The sequence below is a fragment of the Falco peregrinus genome, chromosome 1, assembly GCF_023634155.1.
Source record: "Falco peregrinus isolate bFalPer1 chromosome 1, bFalPer1.pri, whole genome shotgun sequence".
Taxonomy (NCBI): Eukaryota; Metazoa; Chordata; class Aves; order Falconiformes; family Falconidae; genus Falco; species Falco peregrinus.
The window spans coordinates 49159213-49178374 of NC_073721.1; the positions used below are offsets into that span (position 1 = coordinate 49159213).

Sequence of the window (19162 nt, forward strand, 5' to 3'; positions counted from 1 at the left end):
AGTTTGGACCTTGCAGCCCCCCAGGACCTGTGCAGGATGTCCCAGCACAATGCTACCTGCTGAGCCTTGTGGGGTTGGGGGGATCAGGGCAAGGGGGCAAAGGCACCCATGGGCAGCCCAAGGCCCTCAACAGCTGCACCTAATGTGGCAGAGATGTCACCCTCCCCTTTTCCATCCTCATCAGCACTCTTCTTCATTCCCCTTACCTGCTCCCTCGGCCCCCTTTGTGTTCACTTCCATCTCATTTCCTCTCCTTCCTCTTCCTCAGCTGACCTCTTCCTCAGGTCTATGTTGAAAACCCTTCCCTGTTTGTGGTGTGGAGGCTCGGCTCGCACAGATGCAATTTACCCTTTTAAAAAGAAGCAGGGTTTGGCCAGTCTAACTGGTGCAGACTCCTCGAGGGGAGAAACGTGGTCTTAGCCAAGGGACATTTCTGCTGGTGGAGATGGCTCTGCAAGGATTGCCCCTGTATGTGCCGCTGCAGCGATGAACCCATTGGTGTCAGTGGGGGCTGGGAGGGACAGGGGCTGGGCAGGCGTGGGGTGAAGGCTGCAGAGCAGCATCATTTCCCCATGGCTCTGTGCCTGCGGGTTTTCTGCCCCCTCCGTTTCCTCCCCGAGGCCAGCCGGGCGCAAGCCCACAAGGCACAGATTTCTCTGATTAGGCAACACCAGGCAGCCTCTCCCCTTTCGCTTTCAACTGCCTCTTCCTCCTCATCCCCGGCAGCAGCCCCAGCATCCAGCCCGAGCACAGCACCACCCACACCACCACGGGCACCGGCCACGGCACTGCCATGGAGTCGAGTGCGCGAGAACCCCTGGTGAGGAAGACGAGCTCCTCGTATCAGACCTTCTCCAGGAGTGCTGGCAAGAGGCTCGACAAGGAGTACCTGCAGTAAGGGCTGGGCTGGGGCTGTGGGGTGGGCTGTGCCCCCAGTCCCAAGAGTGCCAGACTGGGGGGAACTGGTGGAAGAGCTGCCTCATACTGCTGTCATTCCTGAGTTGCCATGAGATGGGGTCTCATCCTGCCCAGGGGGTGTGGTGCTGGATGAGCCTGCCTGGGAGAGCTGTGGGTGTGCATGCTGGTGGGCATCCGACCCTTGTGGGGGCATGAGGTCCTGCTGGGAGGCACAGGAGCTTTGAAAGGAGCCCCCTCCCTGCTCCACTGGCATGAGCCAGCTGCCGGCTGGGTCCCTGGTGCCACCGGGCTCCAGCTTCTGCTTTTCTCGGTTTGAACCTGCTGAAAGCTGCCTGGTGCGGAGGATGGCATCAGTGCTGCCGGGGGGTCAGGATCCCATCCCCTGCTCGGAGAACCTCCACCAGCCTAGGGCTGTGCCAGCCATTCCCCAGAGAATCCTTCCATGGGTGTCACGAGAGCCTCAGCAAAGGCTGGGGGAACCTGCCAAACAGAGTTAGAGTTTCTGCCAGCTGCAGTAAGGGCACCCACCACATCCTTCTCACTCCGTCTCTCCCTCAGGAGCCTCCACAACAAGCGGCTCTACCTGGCTGCATTTGCCGCTGTCCTGGGGAACTTCAATTTTGGCTTTGCCTTGGTTTACCCCTCGCCCGTCATCCCTGCTCTGGAGGCTCACCCCAGCCCTGCGCTGAGGCTGGACCAGCACACAGCATCCTGGTTCGGGGTAAGGAGCAGGGCTGTCCCCGCCAGGGGCAAGGGGCAGAGCCATGGGTGTGTGGAGGAGCCCAGACCCACCGAAGCCCCTCTCGTGCCTCCCCGCAGTCGGTGTTCACACTGGGAGCGGCAGTGGGGGGCCTTAGCGCCATGCTCCTCAATGACCGCCTGGGCCGCAAGCTGAGCATCATGTTCTCAGCGCTGCCCTCCGCCGTGGGATACGCACTGATGGCCGGTGCCCAGGGGATCGGGATGCTGCTGCTGGGCCGCGTGCTGACGGGCTATGCCGGCGGCGTGACGTCTGCCTCCATCCCGGTAAGGTGCCGTGGGAGAGAGCTGGCCGGGGATTTGCATGGTGGGAGCTGGGGTGGTGCCGTAGCAGAGCTTGGGGTGTCTCGCTGCTTTTTGGAGGCATTGGCAGAGCTCCAGGGCTGCGGCTGGGCCATCGGGGAGGGGGAGGATGCACTGGGTTAGCAGCCCTGGCATGGCCAGCCCGAGTTGCCCCCACGGTGCTGGGCTTTCTTGCCTGCAGAAAAGGGAAGGCAGGTCCTCAACCCTGCCTGGTTCCTCCCGGCAGTTATTTCCTCCCTTATTTACCAAACGCCGACCTCGTGCTGCGTGCAGAGGGGAAAGCAAGAATTGAGTAACCCTGGGGCACATCCTTCCAGTAATTGGAGTCTGAGCATCCCTCTGGAGCACTTCTCCCCCACCGTGCTGAGGGAGGGAAGTGGTGGTACCTGCAAGGCTGTCCTCTCTGCCTGCCAGCACCAGCTTATGCCACGGGACCACTCAGATTTCCACCCTAAGAGGGCAATTTCCCAGCGGTTTGGGTTTCCCCTGCTGCAACGGATGACTTTGAGGTGACAGAGGACAGGTTTTGGTGGTGACAGCTGTATACTGCAGCTCCATTAAGCATGTGCTGTCCCCGTTTCAGGTCTACATCTCTGAGATCTCCCACCCCGGTGTCAGAGGCATGCTGGGCGCTTGTCCTCAGATCATGGCAGTGCTGGGCTCCCTCGTCTTGTACGCGCTGGGCAAGTATCTCGGTGGTTGGAGGGCAGGAAACCCTCGGCGAGACCTCAGGGAAGGGAATTTGATTTTAAACAACTTTCTCAGCAAGCTGATGGATCCCTTCCCCTCGCAGCCAGCTCACAGCCACCACCATGGGTGTGCCAAGGGCGTCTGGGCAGGATCACCCCCATTTAATTTGCACTTGCATGTGAGCTCAGAGGGGTGAATCCATAACCCACGCAGTCCCGTGGCCATTACCGTGCCAGCAGACCCGAGTGCTGCGGAGGCTTGGTCAGGGCTGAAGAGCAGCATGCGATGAACTGCATGTGCATCTCACACCAGCATGTGCCCTGGCTGCTGCAGGATCTGGCTGGAAGATTTGGGGGAGCTGGCTGGAACTTCACCATATCACACAGCTGAAAATGCTTCTTTGCTAGGAGAAAAACGTGCAAAATCACTATTTTTTTTAGATCTCTTTTCGCCCGCTAAATTTATTAAATTAAATTATTGGGGTGCCCACCTGGAGGCATGGCCAGGACACCCTTCCCTGCACGCTTGCCGCTCCTAACCGTGCTGTTCTGGCAGGGCTGGCCCTGGACTGGCGCTGGCTGGCCGTCACTGGGGAGGTGCCCGTGCTCATGATGATCGTCCTGCTCTGCTTCATGCCCAACTCACCCCGGTTCCTGCTCTCTCGGGGGAAGGATGACGAGGCCCTGAGGTCACTGTGTTGGCTGCGGGGCAAGGACACGGACTATGCCCGGGAGTATGAGCAGATCAAGGACAGCGTGAGGAAGCAGGTGAGGAGGCTCACCACCAGCACGGGGGACGTGTAATGTGAGAACAGCAAAATCCAGCCTCCTTTGGGCAGCTCCTGAGCCATCTTCTGGGTGCCACGGTGGTGCCCAGAGGTGGTAACACCTCGGCTTTCTGGCTTTGTCCCCTCCAGAGCCCACGGATTTCCTGTGCGGAGATCAAGGACCCCTTCATTTACAAGCCCATCCTGATCGCAGCGGGGATGAGGTTCCTGCAGCAGCTTTCAGGTGTCACCTGCATCCTCGTGTACCTGCAGTCAATATTCAAGAAAACATCTGTCATCCTGGTGAGCCCTGGGGTTCAGCCTGCCTTGCCTTCAGTGATGACTGCCCAGTGCTCAAAGTCCCCTGCAGCCCTCAGACCCCAACTCTGAAGCCTTTTTCAAAGTGCCTGGTTGGCAGCAATTGCCAAGCACGTGCCCTGCAAACGGCCGCATGAGGATGGGGAGTGGGACTGGCCCCACTCTCCTCTGAGCTTCAGGCTCTTCTTTGCTGGCCTCTTACCTCAGGAGGATAGCTTTGACAAATCCACCAGCCAGAGCCAAGACAACACGTGCTAGGAACCTGCCCTTTCCCTGGCTCTCCTATATCAGCTTCCCCACTGCTTTTGCCATTGCAGAAACCAGAGTATGATGCAGCTCTTGTTGGCTTGGTACGTCTGTCCTCAGTGGCCATTGCTGCTGTGTCAATGGATAAAGCTGGGAGGAAGATTCTTCTTTTTGTATCAGGTATGTTTCTCCCTCACTGTTGTGCAAGAGAAGCTCTTATTTAAGGATTTCCAGGAGCTCTGCAAATGTGCCAGAGTGGAAACTTCAGCTGTACAGGACCTGGGCAGGGAGCGGGGGAGGTCTCTTTAGTTTGGCGGTGGCTCAGGTCCTGAGCAGAGGTGTTCCTGGGAGCTCCATCCTTGGCACAGAGGGGATAACTCACACGTCAATTCCGCTGTCCTGTTGTATCTCTCCACAGCTGCTGTCATGTTGGTCTCCAACCTGACCATGGGGTGCTACATCCACTTCATGCCAGCTTCTCAGAATGGCACCACTGCCAACAGGACCCTGGTGAGCTCTGCCAACCTTCCTCCTGAGCCGACAAACTACATCACCCTCATCCCCCTCCTGGCAACCATGTTCTTCATAATGGGTAGGTGCCAAGAGCACAGGGGTGGGTACCAGCTTGGGGGGGACATTTCTCATCCGAGGCAGGGTGATATGGAGCAAGGAGATAGGGCTTGGAGCTGAAAGGCAGGCAGATGTCCCTGGAAGACCAAAAAAGTTGGCATCTGAAGTCACTCTGAGGACTGACAGAGCATGAATGGGGGGGAGTAATGATTGATGGGGAACAGGGCAGGATTGCACAAGGCTCCTCTTCTGCACTCCTCAGTGGGCTTTGAAGCCTCAACAACCTCACCTTACCTGTCCTCCCTTGCAGGTTATGCCATGGGCTGGGGCCCCATCACCTGGTTGTTGATGTCGGAGATCCTCCCTCTGAAAGCCCGTGGGGTGGCCTCGGGCCTCTGCGTCGTCGTGAGCTGGCTGACAGCCTTCACCCTGACCCAGTTCTTCCTCCGGGTGGTGGTGGGTACTGCCCCGGGAGGGTGTCCGGCAGCCCCTCCTCAGACCCTCCCCGCACAAGCTCACACCTGCTTTCTGCCCTACCTTCCAGGAAGCCTTCGGCCTCGAGGTGCCCTTCCTCTTCTTTGCTGTCATCTCTGCTGGGAACATCTTATTCACGGGCTGCTGCGTTCCAGAAACCAAAGGCAGGTCCCTGGAGCAGATCGAAGCCTTCTTCAGGACCGGCCGAAGGTCGTTCATGAGGTAGGAGCTTCCATCTGCCGCTGTGCCGGGCTACCCATCCACGTGCTCAAGGGTCACAGAGGAAAAACTGCCATGCTGCTGGAGCTGGAGGCTGGAGCTTTCTGTGAAGGCAACAGGAAAGGAACAGGCAGCAACAATCATCTGGCTTTGGATGTAAAAGTTGCCAACTGGAACTTCACCTTCTCCCATCATTCAACACTACCTGTTACACTTTGGGCAACGTGTCAACCTGAGGTATGGGACCAGGTAACCAGCACCAGGCTGGAGATAAAGATGCCCTGGAAAATGAAAGGTGTGGCTGCAGACAAGAGACCACACGTGTCCTTCGCTCAGCAGCCACCAAAGCAGCCCCAGAGCCTGAGGGTTTGGCTGGAACAGAGTTAACCGCTGTAGTCGTTTTGGCAAAAGTTCAGCGTGTAGTTGCAAGAATAAAACGGTGTTGCTTCTAACTGCAAGATGTTGCCTTGATTTGCAGAGGAGGGAGCTGCAGGCAGGTGGGATGGGAGAGGCAGACGAGGATGGTGACCAGGGGACCGCGGCAGCCTGCAGCTTCCTAGATGAGTCTCACATGTTTAGGGACTGTGAAAGAGGCAGAGCCGGATGCTTTGTACAAAAAGCTGCCACATTTTATTGCTCTAAAAACACACATTACTCTAGAAGCCTAATGAACAAGACCAAATACAGTTCACAAAGAAAATCCAGGACAAAACAAAGAACAGCAACAGACAAACATTCAGCTGTAGTGCAAGTGATTCACGGTGGGAAAGACACAGTGGGCACTGACAATACTTTGTACTGGGGTGGGTCCTTCCCACCACAGGGTTTTACTCATCCACAAAGAGGAAGGTAGATGCACCTCCATCACGGTTGTGTGTGGAGCCTCCACCTCCACCACTTTGAGATTTCAACTGCATAGTTAGTAGCACATTGCTCTTACCCCTTTCCTGCATGTCCTGCAAGAATAAGGACTTTTCAAATTATTATTTTTTTTTTTTTTTAGAGCCTAACCCTAGGTAATACACAGCTGCAGGAGGTGGTTATGGCTGCGAGGAACAAATGGCCTGGCTGAGTATCATGTCCAACCTAACTCTCCCAAAAGGGCAGGACAAGGGCTGAGCTGGGAGATGCTTTGCCCAAGCGTTTGTCCAACCTCCTGAAGTGCACTTGGCACCACAAGGGCTGGCGGAGCTGCTTGTGTCCTCCCATCCCTGGAACACTCAGCCTGCTGTGACAAGGAAGCATAGAGTAACATAGCATATGTGACCCAGAGCTCAAGGTCCACTTGCTACCATTTACATCCCCTGCAGCAGGAGATGAGAGAAAACACCTAAGAGAAGATGTGCTTTACCAGAGCATTAATTTAAAGCAGCTTGAGACAGAGGAAGAGAAATGGACCAAAATCAAAACCACAGAAAAAATTCAGTATCAGACCTAACATTTTTGCTGCTGAGACCCATTTCCAGAAAGATGTTCAGCCCTGGCTGAAATACACCTGTTTCTAAGTGTGGCCTGATTACGAGAGGCCTCCAGAGCTTCTGGTTTCCACTGACCTTCTGAAGATCAGGATCTCTGGCAGCCCTGTGCTAGAGCGCTTTCTTTCTCACATGGCTATGGACCAGGTCTTGACATCTTCAAGTCAGTGAAACCCTTCCCTGAAGACAGGGGATGCTTTTTTTCTGAGGAAAAAATGACAAAGATGGATTGAGCTTCCCAGGGCTTGGGCTAAGGAGGAAATGCCCCAATATGCAACGAGGTTGGACTCCTCAGGTCCTGTGAGAACCTCATTGGAGAAGTATTTTCTAGGTGACCTCCTTTCTTCAACATCAAAAGTCTGAGGGTTTTTGCTACGTTTAGAGTCTGAGAAATCACAGTGGCTCTTTCCAGAGGTAGAATGGTCTTTTTATTCACTGCACACACAGAGAATCAATTGGTGTTACAAAATCAGCTCCTGCCCAGAGCAACGAGTTCTGGGCACACAGCAGAATGTGAGCTTCTCTTCTTCTCTTCACACCCAACGGGCAGCCCCAGGGGATGGTGGAGCTCATATGCACAAGTGCCGTCAGCTTCGCGACTGCCTGGGACACGGAAGAGTTGCACGCTGTATAAATGCACGTGGGTAAGAAGCGCACAGCTCATGCGGTGGACAGTGTAACAGTCCATTGCTAAGCTCACGTGTGCTGCCAGTACCCAGGTGTCTTTCCACACTTGGTGTCAACAACTCACTGTAGTCAACACGTCACCCACTCTCTTGAGTTCTCACGTAACAAAACTTCTGTCCCATCGTCTCCCAAGAGGACTTTCCAAGATGGAGCAAGCAAAACCTCTTCCATAGAGACCCCACGGATTAGCCATCCAGGCTGGATGCCATCAGCAGGGATTGGGTTGAGCCTGTAAAATCTCTAGAGCAGGGCTTTTAACTTCATTTATCCTTACACAGCTTCAAGCACCCTGACGGTGCCTCTAAACACAATTAATAACCACCATGCACTGTGAATGGGCATATTAACTACTGTGATGCTACTACTCTAAAGGTCCTTTCTATCTCCACAAAAACAGTCTCTTGCCCACACGGAGGTGAGACCATCTACTAACTGTTACTACAACTCTGATAAGCCATGGGTGCTGTCACCAAGCCATGCCGGCAATGGTGGCAGCGCCTGGCTTGGCTTCAGCTGCATCAGACGGGCACAATTCCCAAGAGCTCCCACTGCCGACACACATCTGTAGGAGTCAGCACTCTCGGAGCACAGATCTGAGACCCCTCCTGTTGTGGCAGGCATAGACACTGAACAGAGCCAGTGCCTTCAAGGGTTGTGATCAAAGGCTCCAGCTCAGCCCTTACAGAAGAGTCCCTGAGGCCCCAACAAAAGCGTGGAGCTTAGAGCTGAGCTTTGCAACCCACTAACAGTGGCAGAGCTGATGCAGACTGTTCACTTGCCTTGGCCCCAGGGTCAGGCCCAACTGCCACAAAACACATCGTGACAGCACAGCTGGCGTCCAAGGGACTTGTGCCGTTGGTGCCAAGGGAGCAGAGTGGACCCGTCGGTGCCAGTGAGCCCCCCAGGTGACCTGGAGCAGCACCTGCCTGCAACAGCCCCCGGGACTGCTGCTGGTCCATGGCATTAGGACAATCAGGTGAAGCCAGCGAAGGTCCTACCAGTTCTGTGGTTCATCACCACGGGCGTAGATCAGCCTGCAAGTGCTCCTCTATTGCCACTGCTTTACCTTTCGCCTCCCGTCACCAAAGCTACTGTGGAACTACTCACAGAGCCAAGCAGTCACTACCAAAGACATGCTCATAGCTACGTGCATCAGCCTGCAACATTCTTCTACTAACACTACTTAACTCCCCAAACCCCCCTGAAATCAAAGCAGACATCCCGTTTGCTAGGCAGGACTCTGCACGTGACCCAGCCAGTGAAGGTGCTGCACAGGGACACGGCTGGCTGGAAGAGCAGAGCGGCCACCACTGCTGAGCACCCCGTGGGCTGCAGTGCATTGCTCCTGCTGCACCCCGTTGCTGCAGGCAGCGCGGCCAGGCTGCAGCCCCTGCACACGTGCACGAGGAAAGCCAACGGCCCCCGTATTGCATGCAGCAACGAGGATCGGCCCAGAGCTGCGGGGTCTATAATGGCACAGCTCTTATTGCCACAAGCTGTATCTGGGTTATTCTGCGTCCCAGAGCAGCTGGTGTCAGAGCAATCATGGTCCAGAGGCGGGGGGAAGGGTCTTAGCACAAAGTGGCTCCCCAGCATCCAGCTGCGAGGGCCCGTGAGTGTGAACAAACCCAAGGCGCGTTCCTGACCGGTGTAAATCCTCACACCTCCCTCAATTCCAAGGAAGAAACAACAGCTCAGGTTAGCTGGCAGCTTAGCCCCCCCATCGCCAGGGACCCGCCGCAATGCACACACTGCCCCGCACCCAGCCACCCCCTCGGCAGCGGCTCCATCCAGGCACTGCGGGGACCTGCTGGTCTCATTCAGCTGATGCAAATACACACCGCACCCGAGGAAGGACATGCTGGATAGATCGTTTTCAACAAGAAAGCCACAGAGTGGCTGGCAGACAGACCCTCTAACAGACAGCAGTCAGCCTCCCACCGCATTTCCCAGAGCACAGCACAACCCCCCTGGTAGCCCAGGGATTCACATGGGACCACAGATGCGGGAGCTCAGCTGCCAGGGCAGAGGAGCCAGAACAGGCTGCAGTCCCCACCACCACTGTTCCACCACAGCTGCTACCTGCCCTGGCTGCCAAGTGAGTACCATCCTCCAATCCAGCACTTACAGCCCAGTTTTCCTCCTTTCTCCCTCCCAGAAAAGGGGGAAAACAACCTTTGTCAAGCCGGTGGCCCAGAAGAAGACAAAGGGGCCAAAGGACAACACACTTTTCAAAAGTCTGAGAAATGCTCTGAAGGCTGAAGTAGGGTTTTACAGCATCCCAGTTACGGCAGCCAGGGCTCTCCCTGGGCTCAGAGACCCCTGCCAGTGAAACGAGGCAGTCCTTGAAGGACAGGAAACGTAGCACTCTTTTATCCTATGTCCAGACAAAATGAGTCTCATCAAAATACTTAAATAACTAGAAATAAATTATTCCCCCTTTTCCTAATCAACAAAAAGCAATCATGTAAAAATCAAATAAATCAAAAACTCCAGAAGAAACCATGATGAGAAGAGGGGGATGTGGGCTTAGTGAGCAGTTTTGTCCTGCATGGTACAAAGCAAACAGAAAACAGGGTGTGAAAACCACTGATGGAGCCTGCAATAAAGCAGCAAGACATCCCAGCTATCCACACTGAAACGGTGCAGACTTCTCTGTGTTTGCAAAGGAAGGATATGCCACCTTCCCATACAAAACCAGCTCAGGACTGATGCAAAAAGAGCATGAGCCCAAAGACAAAGGCTGTACCAGACAGAAGCAAAGAGCTGGTCCCTTGCTCAGAGGGATGGATCGCAGGAGCAGGAGCAGATGCTGGGAGTGAGAGACAACAGAGCAGAGTCCCAGGCTCACGAGAGAAGGATGCTCTTGCACATCAGTAAGCCTTACACCAGCAAAAAATCCCACTTGGCTCAAGCAATAGTACCCCTTTTCAGCTGAGGTAAAGCAAACCTTATGTCCCTTCTTCCCCAGTAAAAAGAGTGAAGCTTAAGAAAAGTACCCTTATTAAGACAAAGTAATTCTTATAATTCAAGTAAATTGCAGTAACTGCCTGCAGCTGTATCCAGAGGATGCAGGGCTGTGCTTTGTGGGTGCCGGGATCTGCCCCAGCACCTCTGGCAGCTCCTCTGCAGAGGGGGTTGTCGTCTTTATGTGGGTTTTTTGCTGGAAGTCCTTTCCCATGCAGGGATGCTGCCCATGCCTGGCCTAACTGGACCCATATTAAAATATACTCAATGGAAGAGAACCAAGCTTAAGCACCACCATGTATTGCTAAACCCTGGATTAGTGTATTACACCTGGAAAGTGCCACACCAGAGACTGTTACTACGTGCAATGTCAGGTTCTGCTCAGGTGTGAGGCCAGCAGCTCCCTGACTCCCATGAGACCAGTACAAGCAAGGAGCTGGCACGTGAGCTCTGTCCCTTCTCACCCCATCCAGGGAGCAGTTCCCAAATGAGCACTGCATCCTCGGCTCATTATCGGGCATCACTCCAAAGAAAGGCTACCTATTCAGGCTGGTAAAGCAGCACTCAAAGAGCCAGCACCTCTGCAGCCAAAAAAAAAAAATAAATTAAAAAATAGGGGGACTGGGAGATATTTTGTTGAGGGTTGAGAAGGAGAGAGGGAGCAACACGCTGAGATCTGGCTGCTGGTGTGAGAAGAGGGCACAGCCGGCCCCAGCCCCTGAGATTTCCAGTTGCTGCAGTGTCCAGGGAAATCGTGGCGTAACAGAGGAGGGAGCGGGCAGAGGGAAGGGCAGGGTGGATTTCCATATCTTCACCATCTCAGTGTCCAGGAGAGGTTACCCCAAGGTTGTGGGCTTCAGATAGCCTGTCCCTCCAGGTCCCCCGTGAGCTTCTCTTCATCCATTTGCTTCTGCTGCTGGTGGATCCGAGCGTAGGAAATGGCATCTCCCCTGCAGAGAGAAGGGACAATGTGGGGATGTGAGCTCTGGGTGCCCACCACGGTGGGTACAGCACCTGGCAGAGGGGTCCCCCAACCAGGGCCCAGGCTCCTCTGCGCCAAGGGATGCCAGGAGTGAAATGAGACTTTCTGGACTTCTCCAACCCCACCAGGGCTGCTCACCACCCCCAGAGCTGGGGCCATCCATCCAGCGGCTGCAGAAAGAGGGCTGGGACCCACAGGGCAACCTAGATTGAGTTCCCAAGGAAAAGCTTAGAGCTTCAGCAAACCCTAGGACCTTCCCTCCCAGAGCTTTGAGATGATGGCGGGGAGATGTTCTTTGGCAGCATTCACACCGGAAAGCACTGTTAGTACAAGAGGAAAGCACAGCCTTAGGGAGGCAGATGGAGGTGAGGGCTGGAGGTCCACCTTCCCCTTCCCTCCCCTCCACAAGCAGACAGATCTCTCTTACTTTTTGCCAAGCGCTGACAGGCCATAAAGCACCCCGGTGGCAAACGCAATGGCATTTCCAAAGAGCGTGGTCAACGTCAGGCTGAGCATGACAGGGAACACAGCCATCCTGGAAGACAGAGGCAGCCCTCAAAACCGGGCCCCACGCCCCATGGGATGCAGGGATGCTCATCCACTATGGCACGCCCACGTGCATCCCAACAAGGTTCCCAGGATGGTTTTGCCACCACAACACACCCCAGGAGCATCCTCACCCGCAGTAGAAAGCAGCTTTCTGCCAGGCCCGCAGCTTGTCTGCCCTCGCAGAGACGGCATTTGCAAACTCGATAAACTGGCAGCAGAAGGGGGCTTCGCACAGGAACAGGACGAAGGCGTTGAGCCTCCAGATAGAGCAAACCAGAGTTAATCCTGCCCGCGTGGTCCGGAGCGAGGGTGAGCAATGCTCCCCAGAGACCAGTCACCCCCCTGCCCAAACGCAGGCAGAAGGGAACGGCAGGGCTGGACCCCACTGCACTCTCCCCTCTTCCTCATAACTCCCACACCCTGGTGCCCAGGTTTATTTTGCATCAGGGTATCTCAGTATTTACATCAAAAGGAGTAAAGAAAGAACATAAATAGAGTAAACCCAGCATCTCAACTCACCCAGTGCAGCAAGATCTGGCAATTCATGGAGCCTGACGGACACTCCACGCACACCCACTGCCCGAGCACAGCAGCTCTGCCCCTTGTTCAGCTGTGTCTAACTCACCGAACCTCCCTCCCCACAGAGAAAAGAAAAGAAAAGAAGTTCTGCTCACATCATCCACACGCCGGCTGCGATGTTCAGGGGGTTGATGGTGACACAGTTCCAGAGACCAGCAAAGGCACAGGCTAGAAAGCAAAGAGGCTTTCAGTGACCACAAACACCAACTCAGTGCACCCCCAGAGCCCAGCAGGCAGAGCTGGCTTCTCCTCCCAGCCCTGCCCTGTGATGGGACCTTGCACCCACACCAGCACGTGTTTGTTTTCTTGTATTTGGGGCAGTTTTGCAGAGGAGGGGCTGCCCAGAAGAACCCTCACCTTGGCTGGCACCTCTAGGTGCTGCCGAGCAGCCCCTACAGACCAGCATAGGAGGGTGGGTGGAAAGGTCCAATGCCTGAACAGGAGCCCGGGATGCAGGGGAGAGGGTTTCTTCCCAGCTCCTCCAGCTGCCTATCTTTTTACTCTGCGTACTTGGTGTCTCAGCATGCCACTTGCACAACTATTTCACTTTACGTAGAACAACAGAGCATTTGCTTTTACATGGAGTGTCGTAACTCCATGGGCACGTCATGTGGCACCCTGGGTTTTACTTGCTAAGGAACTTCTGCTTTGTCCCAGGATGGACAGAGGTCCCAGCAGGCACCCATCTCTGAGCAACACAGGGAAAGTTCAGGAAAAACATGACTTGCAGCACCAAGACACACTGGCACACAATAAATAAAGCAGAGGTGATTCCAGTCTCTGTCCCACACAGCTGGTTCTGTGCAACTCTGCTAGAGATGGGCAGAAAAGAGCCAAGTTTGGGTCTCCGCTAATACGAATGGAAGCAGATACAGCAGAGCCCAAAATAGCCCCCGGCACTCTGCAGTGCAAGGAGAGGAACCAGGCAGCAGCATCCAAGGCAGGCTGCACACATCTCCTTCCCGCCTCATTAAACTTGCAGAGCGCTCCTGACACTCGATACAGCTCTTCTCCTCTGCTGATGCCAGCAGCCTGCCACCGCTCACCTGGGAACCTGAGCCCGGGCAGGGAGGGCAGTGAGCAACGCACTGAGTCCGCAGTAACCACCACCACCCCTGAAAAACCCCAGCTAAAATTATAGAGCCCTTAAAGGCTGTCTTGGGGATGATAGGTGGCACAACGATGAGCAGCAGAGTCCACCTCTGAGAATAAACCAGCCTGGGTTCGGGTATTTCATGTCTGTTGGTGTTTTGCTAGGGGGGTCCCTGAGCAGAGCTGCTGTGAGCAGTCCTGACCTTCAAAAGCCTGGCACGTGTTTGCAAGGTTTCTTTTAAGCAGTTACTGCTGAATCCTCAAAGTTCCCTTAAAAATAATTATCGGTAGTTACCGAACCGGGAAACAGAACTGCAGGCCTACGACAGGACCCATCTAAGGTCACCCCACAATAAAGCGTTTTAGGAAACCACCCAGCAAGTTTATTTTTAAAGGCTTCCTAGGACTATTCCGCAGGAATCAAAAAACTTTTGGAGAATCCTGCAAGAACAAGAGGAGGAATGCCAGAGGACATGTTAACATCCATGCTCCAAGGGCGCTTCTCATCCTCCCAGAGCAAAGGGACCACTGTCAGTGACATGGCTTAGCAGTGGGCTGGGCAGTCCTGGGTTAAGGGTTGGACTTGATGATTGTAAAGGTCTTTTCCAACCTAAATGATGCTATAATCCAATAAACTGAGGCACCGGGGTGGGATGATCTGCTCACAGTCACTCATGCAAACAGCTGGAGAGCTGGAAAAGCAACGGCAAGGAGGATTGCTGGGAGCAGCAGGCAGCATGGAGAGCAGGGCACAACACGGAGGCTTCTGATTCTTCTCTGTGACCAAGAAACCCTCGGATGTTGATGGAAGAGGAGCTCAGGAGAAGCACCATAGGCTTGTGACACTTGCTCTCCCCCAGGAAAGCACACTTCTGAAAGTAATGTTGAATGATTTTCTGGCACTTTATAATCAGCAGAGCCACAAAAACCAGCTGCATCTTGACTACCCCCAAAACACAGCCAGGGCTGGGGCAGAACCCTGCCCGGCTGAACAGCACGGTGGAGCAGAGGTCCAGCTCCAACATGGATCTCCACCACAGCACAAATCGAGGCAGGCAGAATATTATTTTCCAAGCAGGCTTTTGGCCTTAGACTTTTTTTAATCCAGCCAACCAGGCATTGTTTTGTCAGGGTTCTGGTTTGGTTTTGTCCTCAAACACCCCAAAACAGCCCTTGAGCGCTAACTGTCCCTACAGGAGTCTCAACTAAGCAACCACCTCGCTTGCCAATGGACTAATGACCCTGCAAGCCTGAGCTGAGCAAGCCCCTACGTCAGCATGAGCACCAACCAGCGGGAAAGGAGTCAAAGGTTTATAATCACAGGAACACTGCACTCGGTGGCGGCTGCCAACAGCCACCGAGATAACGATTCAGTGACCTTCAGTCTCCTTTGCAGCGCGGCACATCCCACAGCAGCCTGGTACATCCTTGTGCCTCCAGGACGGGATCATCTCCTGCCTCTGTAGCCAAAACAGGACGGAGCTGCCAAGGCAGGGACTTCTTTTTGCAAAACGGAGGCCTCGCAATGGGTTTAAAATGCAGATAATGCTGGATGGCACGTAAACTATGGCAGATAGACAGTTCTGCCATTTGTTTAACTGCTGTCCCACCTCAAATCCCTGAAGGAACACAAATAACTGGGAGCTAAAATGGGGGGGGGGGGGGGGGGGGGGGGGGGGGGGAAGAACACCACCCCCTACAAAGGCTCTATTCATTTCAAGCAGCTGGTCACTGTCCCCAACACAAGCCTATTTTTGCTCCTCGAGCATTTTACAAAAGCCACAGGCTCTCCTCATCTTATTACAAACAGGAACACAAGGAAGAGAAGGGACTTGGCCAAGGTCACCAAGCCAGCCAGTGCAAGAGCGAGAAACACATCCTGATCTTTGTTTGCCTTGTTCCTGCTCCAGCCCCTGGACCTTTCTGGCTTAGGCAAGTTGTGGGCTGCAGGTGTTTGCATGTGGCAGGCGTTGTCTGCTGGTCTCACCTCCACTAACAAAATTTCTCTTCCTTTCTAGAGGGATTTTTTCCTTCTCTAAAAAATGACCCAGCCCTGTAGCTCAAAATCCTTATATATGAGTTCTGCCCTTTCATAACAAGCTCTGAAAAGAGCAGCAGACTCCAGCCTTGCTGTTTGCTTAGTCACCCCTTTATCAAATGGCCCACCTTCAACAAGGTGATGATGAAGAAGGCGCATTTTGAAGGAGGGCATCACTAGCACAGGGCATTGGAGGGTTGCCTCTATCCACAGCTCCCTACTCCTAAGAGGAGTTTGTGTCTCACGCTGCCTCATTCTCTGCCTGATAAACCTCCTGAAGGGAGACTGTCAGGGCTGGAGAGCAAGCTGCCTGGCTCCCCAAATCACCAGCAAGCCTGTTCAAAGCCTGGCTCTTCTTCCAAAAGCTGCTTCTCCCAGACACACCCGAATACGTAAAACTTGTCAGCTTTTCCTCTAAAAACAAGCCACGAGTTCTCCGAGCTGTGAACAAAAGGTTGAGAAAAGAATCCAAATATAATGGGAAAATAATCCAAATATAATTCAGCTGCTTTGAAACACGTGTGCAGAGGAAAAAAAAGGATGTCTTCAAAGACTCACACTTTTAAGCCACACATGAGCAGATCTAGCATGAGGTGAGTGATGCCACCAATGCCACCCACCAGCTGTCCTCTCCTGCTCTGCACCCTGAGCTCTGCAGGGGCCAAAGCCACGTAAGAAGTGCCGAGGCTCCGGCTACAGCCCCAGCCCGTGGGAAACACGCCGCTATGCTAAACCCCCACCTGGGACCTGCACTGAAGACACGTCCCAGCTGGTCTCTTGGCCGTCTGCCGGGACCAGAAGCGCGGGGGCCTCAGGCAGAGCATGGCGAGGCCGCTACGGTTTGCCCCATAAGAGCAATCCTGCCCAATCTTTTCACACCTCCAGAATTTCAGCACCTAAGACATAAAACAGTGAAAGCAGCATATGTTTTCCCAGCCTAGCCAAAAAGGGCTGCAACGAGCCTGCCCGACAGTACCACAGTCTACAAGGTTGGCTGCAAAAAACACCGTGGGTTGGGCGGTCGAGTCCCGAATCCTGAGGCAAGCATGGGAAGGGGCAGGGAGAGAGGGGGTCAGACGAAACGCTACAGCCAAGGGAATAAATCAGGGCTGACTGCACTGGCTGAGAAACACTCTTGTCTGACTAGAAGTTGTGGACCTGAAGCAGAAAATATTCTCCATCCTGTGCACTGCAGGAGGTCAGACTAAGCGGTCATAACAGTCCCTCCTGCTTTTAAGAGCTATTAATCTCTCCACAGAATGTAGCAAAACAGCACTACAGGACAGGCTGATTTCTGGCAAAGTTGCAAAGACTCTTTCCCTGGGAAAAATTTTTTTCCAGCAGCAGGTAATTCAGAGCGCAGCCAATTCACTTTGCTGTATGCCGGCTCCCTTCTTCTCTGTGTCCAAGACTAAAGCCCTTAAAAAACACACAACACAAACCAAGACCATTATTCACCTTCAGAAAAAAACCCCAAAACCACAGGCAGGCCCTCTGCAATCAACAGGAGCGATGGGAAACAGCACTCAGGATGGGGAAAGAAAAGAAGTTGCAGGAACATACAAACACCCAACAGACAAATAAGATGAACCAAATCCCATGGCCCCTCTTCACGCCCTGAACCTGCCCCTGCTGAGCACCCTGCACCCCATGCCTGCGGTAAAACCATCACCTAGCTGGTCTGCCCACAGCCCTCCTGCAGTGCCTGGGACTCGGCTGCTGCTCCCATCGCTTCCAGCAAGCGCTGTGTCCAAGAAGAAACTCGAGGATTTGTAGATCCCCCTGTGACATCCCTTCTCCCAGGTAAGTCCAGCAGGTCTAGCGCACGCCAAGCGCATCCCTCGTGTGCCAGCTAAACCCACCCCACGCTCCAGGGACGTCCGCGGCTCTTCAGCCCCAAACACAGCAAACTCGCACCTAGTGCAGCCACAAACCCGTCACCCCGAATGGTGCTCGGTGGCATGCCCCCCCTGCGCAAACGTGACCCTAACAAGAGGCAGGGGGACCCCTGACGCGCGCTTTCGCATGCACGAGCGGAGCCGAGGGGGAACCTTTGGCTGCAAGGGAAGGGGATACTTACACATGCCCCCGATGACCCCGGCCATCCTGCAGAGCCACCTGTACCACCAGGTCATGCCATCCTCGGCGGAGGAAGCCGCTGGGTCAGGGGCTGCTGCTGCTTGGAACTGCTCATCCTGAGAGCTCATCGCACCCCTGCTCCCGGGGGGTCAGGAGGCAGCACCCCGCTTCCCCGCCTGAGCCCCAGCAGCACAGGATGCTCCCCCCCACCCCAGGTGACGCTCCCCCCCGTGCCCCGCTCCGGCGAGCCCCTAAACCCAGCCCTGCTGCTGCTGGGCCTCTCCCTGCATCCCCGTGCAGGGCCTGGCCCCCGGCAGCCCCCCCCCAGGGCTGACAATGGAGGGTCTCTGCCTGCAGCAGCAATGCCAGCGGCCGTGGGAGCTGCCTCCACGTCTGCCTGCGTATTGCATTGTGGGTCCCCTCCTCCAGCAGGCAGGGCTTTGATGTCACTCTCATTAAAAGGCTGGTGGGCAGAGCTCATCGTGTACATATTCATAAGCAGCCACGCAGCATGCATTGCACACGAGGGCCCGGGGTGCACGGGGGCTCTGGGTCCCACTCCTCCTGGCTGGCGACTAGATGCTGTTATCCAGGCAGCCAGCGCACGCTCAGAAGAAAGGGAAACACAATTTTTTTGTGTTAACGTGAATTTAGCAGTGGTAGAAAATCCTGCCCTCAGGAGAAGAGGGAAACACTCCCCTTAAACTGAACAGAATACCGTTTTCTCCCTAGAAAATGGGAGTAGAAGTAGGACTTTGCAAGTCACAGATGTCCCAGTTGGCAACCTGTTGGTATCCAAACAAATGGTACAGGGAAACAGCCTTAATTCTCTTAAATTATAAAGACAACAGCTGCATTGTTTGCAAATTAACGTGGAGCACACAGTAACCACAGCACATCTCTGCAGACCAGGGACTCTGCATAGTTGATCTGGAACAACAAATAGCAGTGAGACTTGGGATCCAGAGCAGAGTGGGAAGACAGATCCCATCTGCTAAAAGGTTACAAAAAAGGATTAAGAAAAGGATGTCTTTTCATTAACATCTCCTGTTAGACAGGAAATGAAGGCCCAGTGCCTGCATCACCCACGCACTGCAGCGGGATAGCCGATATATCCAGCTCCTCAAGGATCTCGCTGCAAGAATCTACTTTCTAGCTCTTCCAGGAATGGAACGTAAATCTGGAGGCTGGCAAGCAAAAACCTCCAAGTTTAACCAGCAAAAAACAACTATTAAGAAGACAGAAGAAAACAGGATTTTTGCAGTTCTAAGAAGATGCCAGAGAATTCGACTGAAAGAAAGCAGAAGCAGGGTTAACACTGCCCAGACAGAACCATTTACTGCATCCAGCGTAAAGAGCAAGGGCAGATGCGTCCAGCCAGACTCCAGGTGCAGAAAAGACCCCTTAAGTGGTATATTGTGATTTTGAGGAAGATGACAGATTTGGACCAA

General features: G+C 54.2%; 2 protein-coding genes across 2 annotated transcripts; one reads left to right on the plus strand and one right to left on the minus strand.

The window, feature by feature from the left end:
• The first annotated feature begins 365 nt into the window (after nt 1-365).
• On the plus strand, nt 366-5715 carry SLC2A6 (solute carrier family 2 member 6). Its single transcript, XM_005231224.3, has 11 exons — nt 366-468; nt 727-894; nt 1477-1639; nt 1738-1944; nt 2564-2663; nt 3226-3437; nt 3587-3739; nt 4072-4180; nt 4419-4592; nt 4881-5026; nt 5115-5715. Exons 1-11 carry the CDS (start codon nt 446-448, stop codon nt 5268-5270), a joined length of 1611 nt encoding a protein of 536 aa, XP_005231281.2. The 5' UTR covers nt 366-445; the 3' UTR covers nt 5271-5715.
• A 1428-nt stretch (nt 5716-7143) lies between these two features.
• On the minus strand, nt 7144-18107 carry CACFD1 (calcium channel flower domain containing 1). The gene is made up of 5 exons (XM_005231223.4): nt 17713-18107; nt 12598-12670; nt 12055-12180; nt 11802-11909; nt 7144-11342 (listed from the first exon to the last, which is right to left on the minus strand). Exons 1-5 carry the CDS (start codon nt 17837-17839, stop codon nt 11249-11251), a joined length of 528 nt encoding a protein of 175 aa, XP_005231280.4. The 5' UTR covers nt 17840-18107; the 3' UTR covers nt 7144-11248.
• Nucleotides 18108-19162: the final 1055 nt, after the last annotated feature.

What these genes read in the sequence shown, in the direction of transcription:
- SLC2A6 (XM_005231224.3), top strand. Translation starts at nt 446, where the DNA reads ATGGCTCTGCAAGGATTGCCCCT. An exon ending in GCTCTGCAAGGATTGCCCCT is followed by an intron (nt 469 to 726) that starts GTATGTGCCGCT and finishes CATCCCCGGCAG; the next exon opens with CAGCCCCAGCATCCAGCCCG. An exon ending in CTCGACAAGGAGTACCTGCA is followed by an intron (nt 895 to 1,476) that starts GTAAGGGCTGGG and finishes TCTCTCCCTCAG; the next exon opens with GAGCCTCCACAACAAGCGGC.
- CACFD1 (XM_005231223.4), bottom strand. Translation starts at nt 17,839, where the DNA reads ATGAGCTCTCAGGATGAGCAGTTCCAAGCAGCAGCAGCCCCTGACCCA. An exon ending in AAAGCTGCTTTCTACTGCGG is followed by an intron (nt 11,910 to 12,054) that starts GTGAGGATGCTC and finishes TCTGTCTTCCAG; the next exon opens with GATGGCTGTGTTCCCTGTCA. An exon ending in CTGTCAGCGCTTGGCAAAAA is followed by an intron (nt 11,343 to 11,801) that starts GTAAGAGAGATC and finishes TTCTCTCTGCAG; the next exon opens with GGGAGATGCCATTTCCTACG.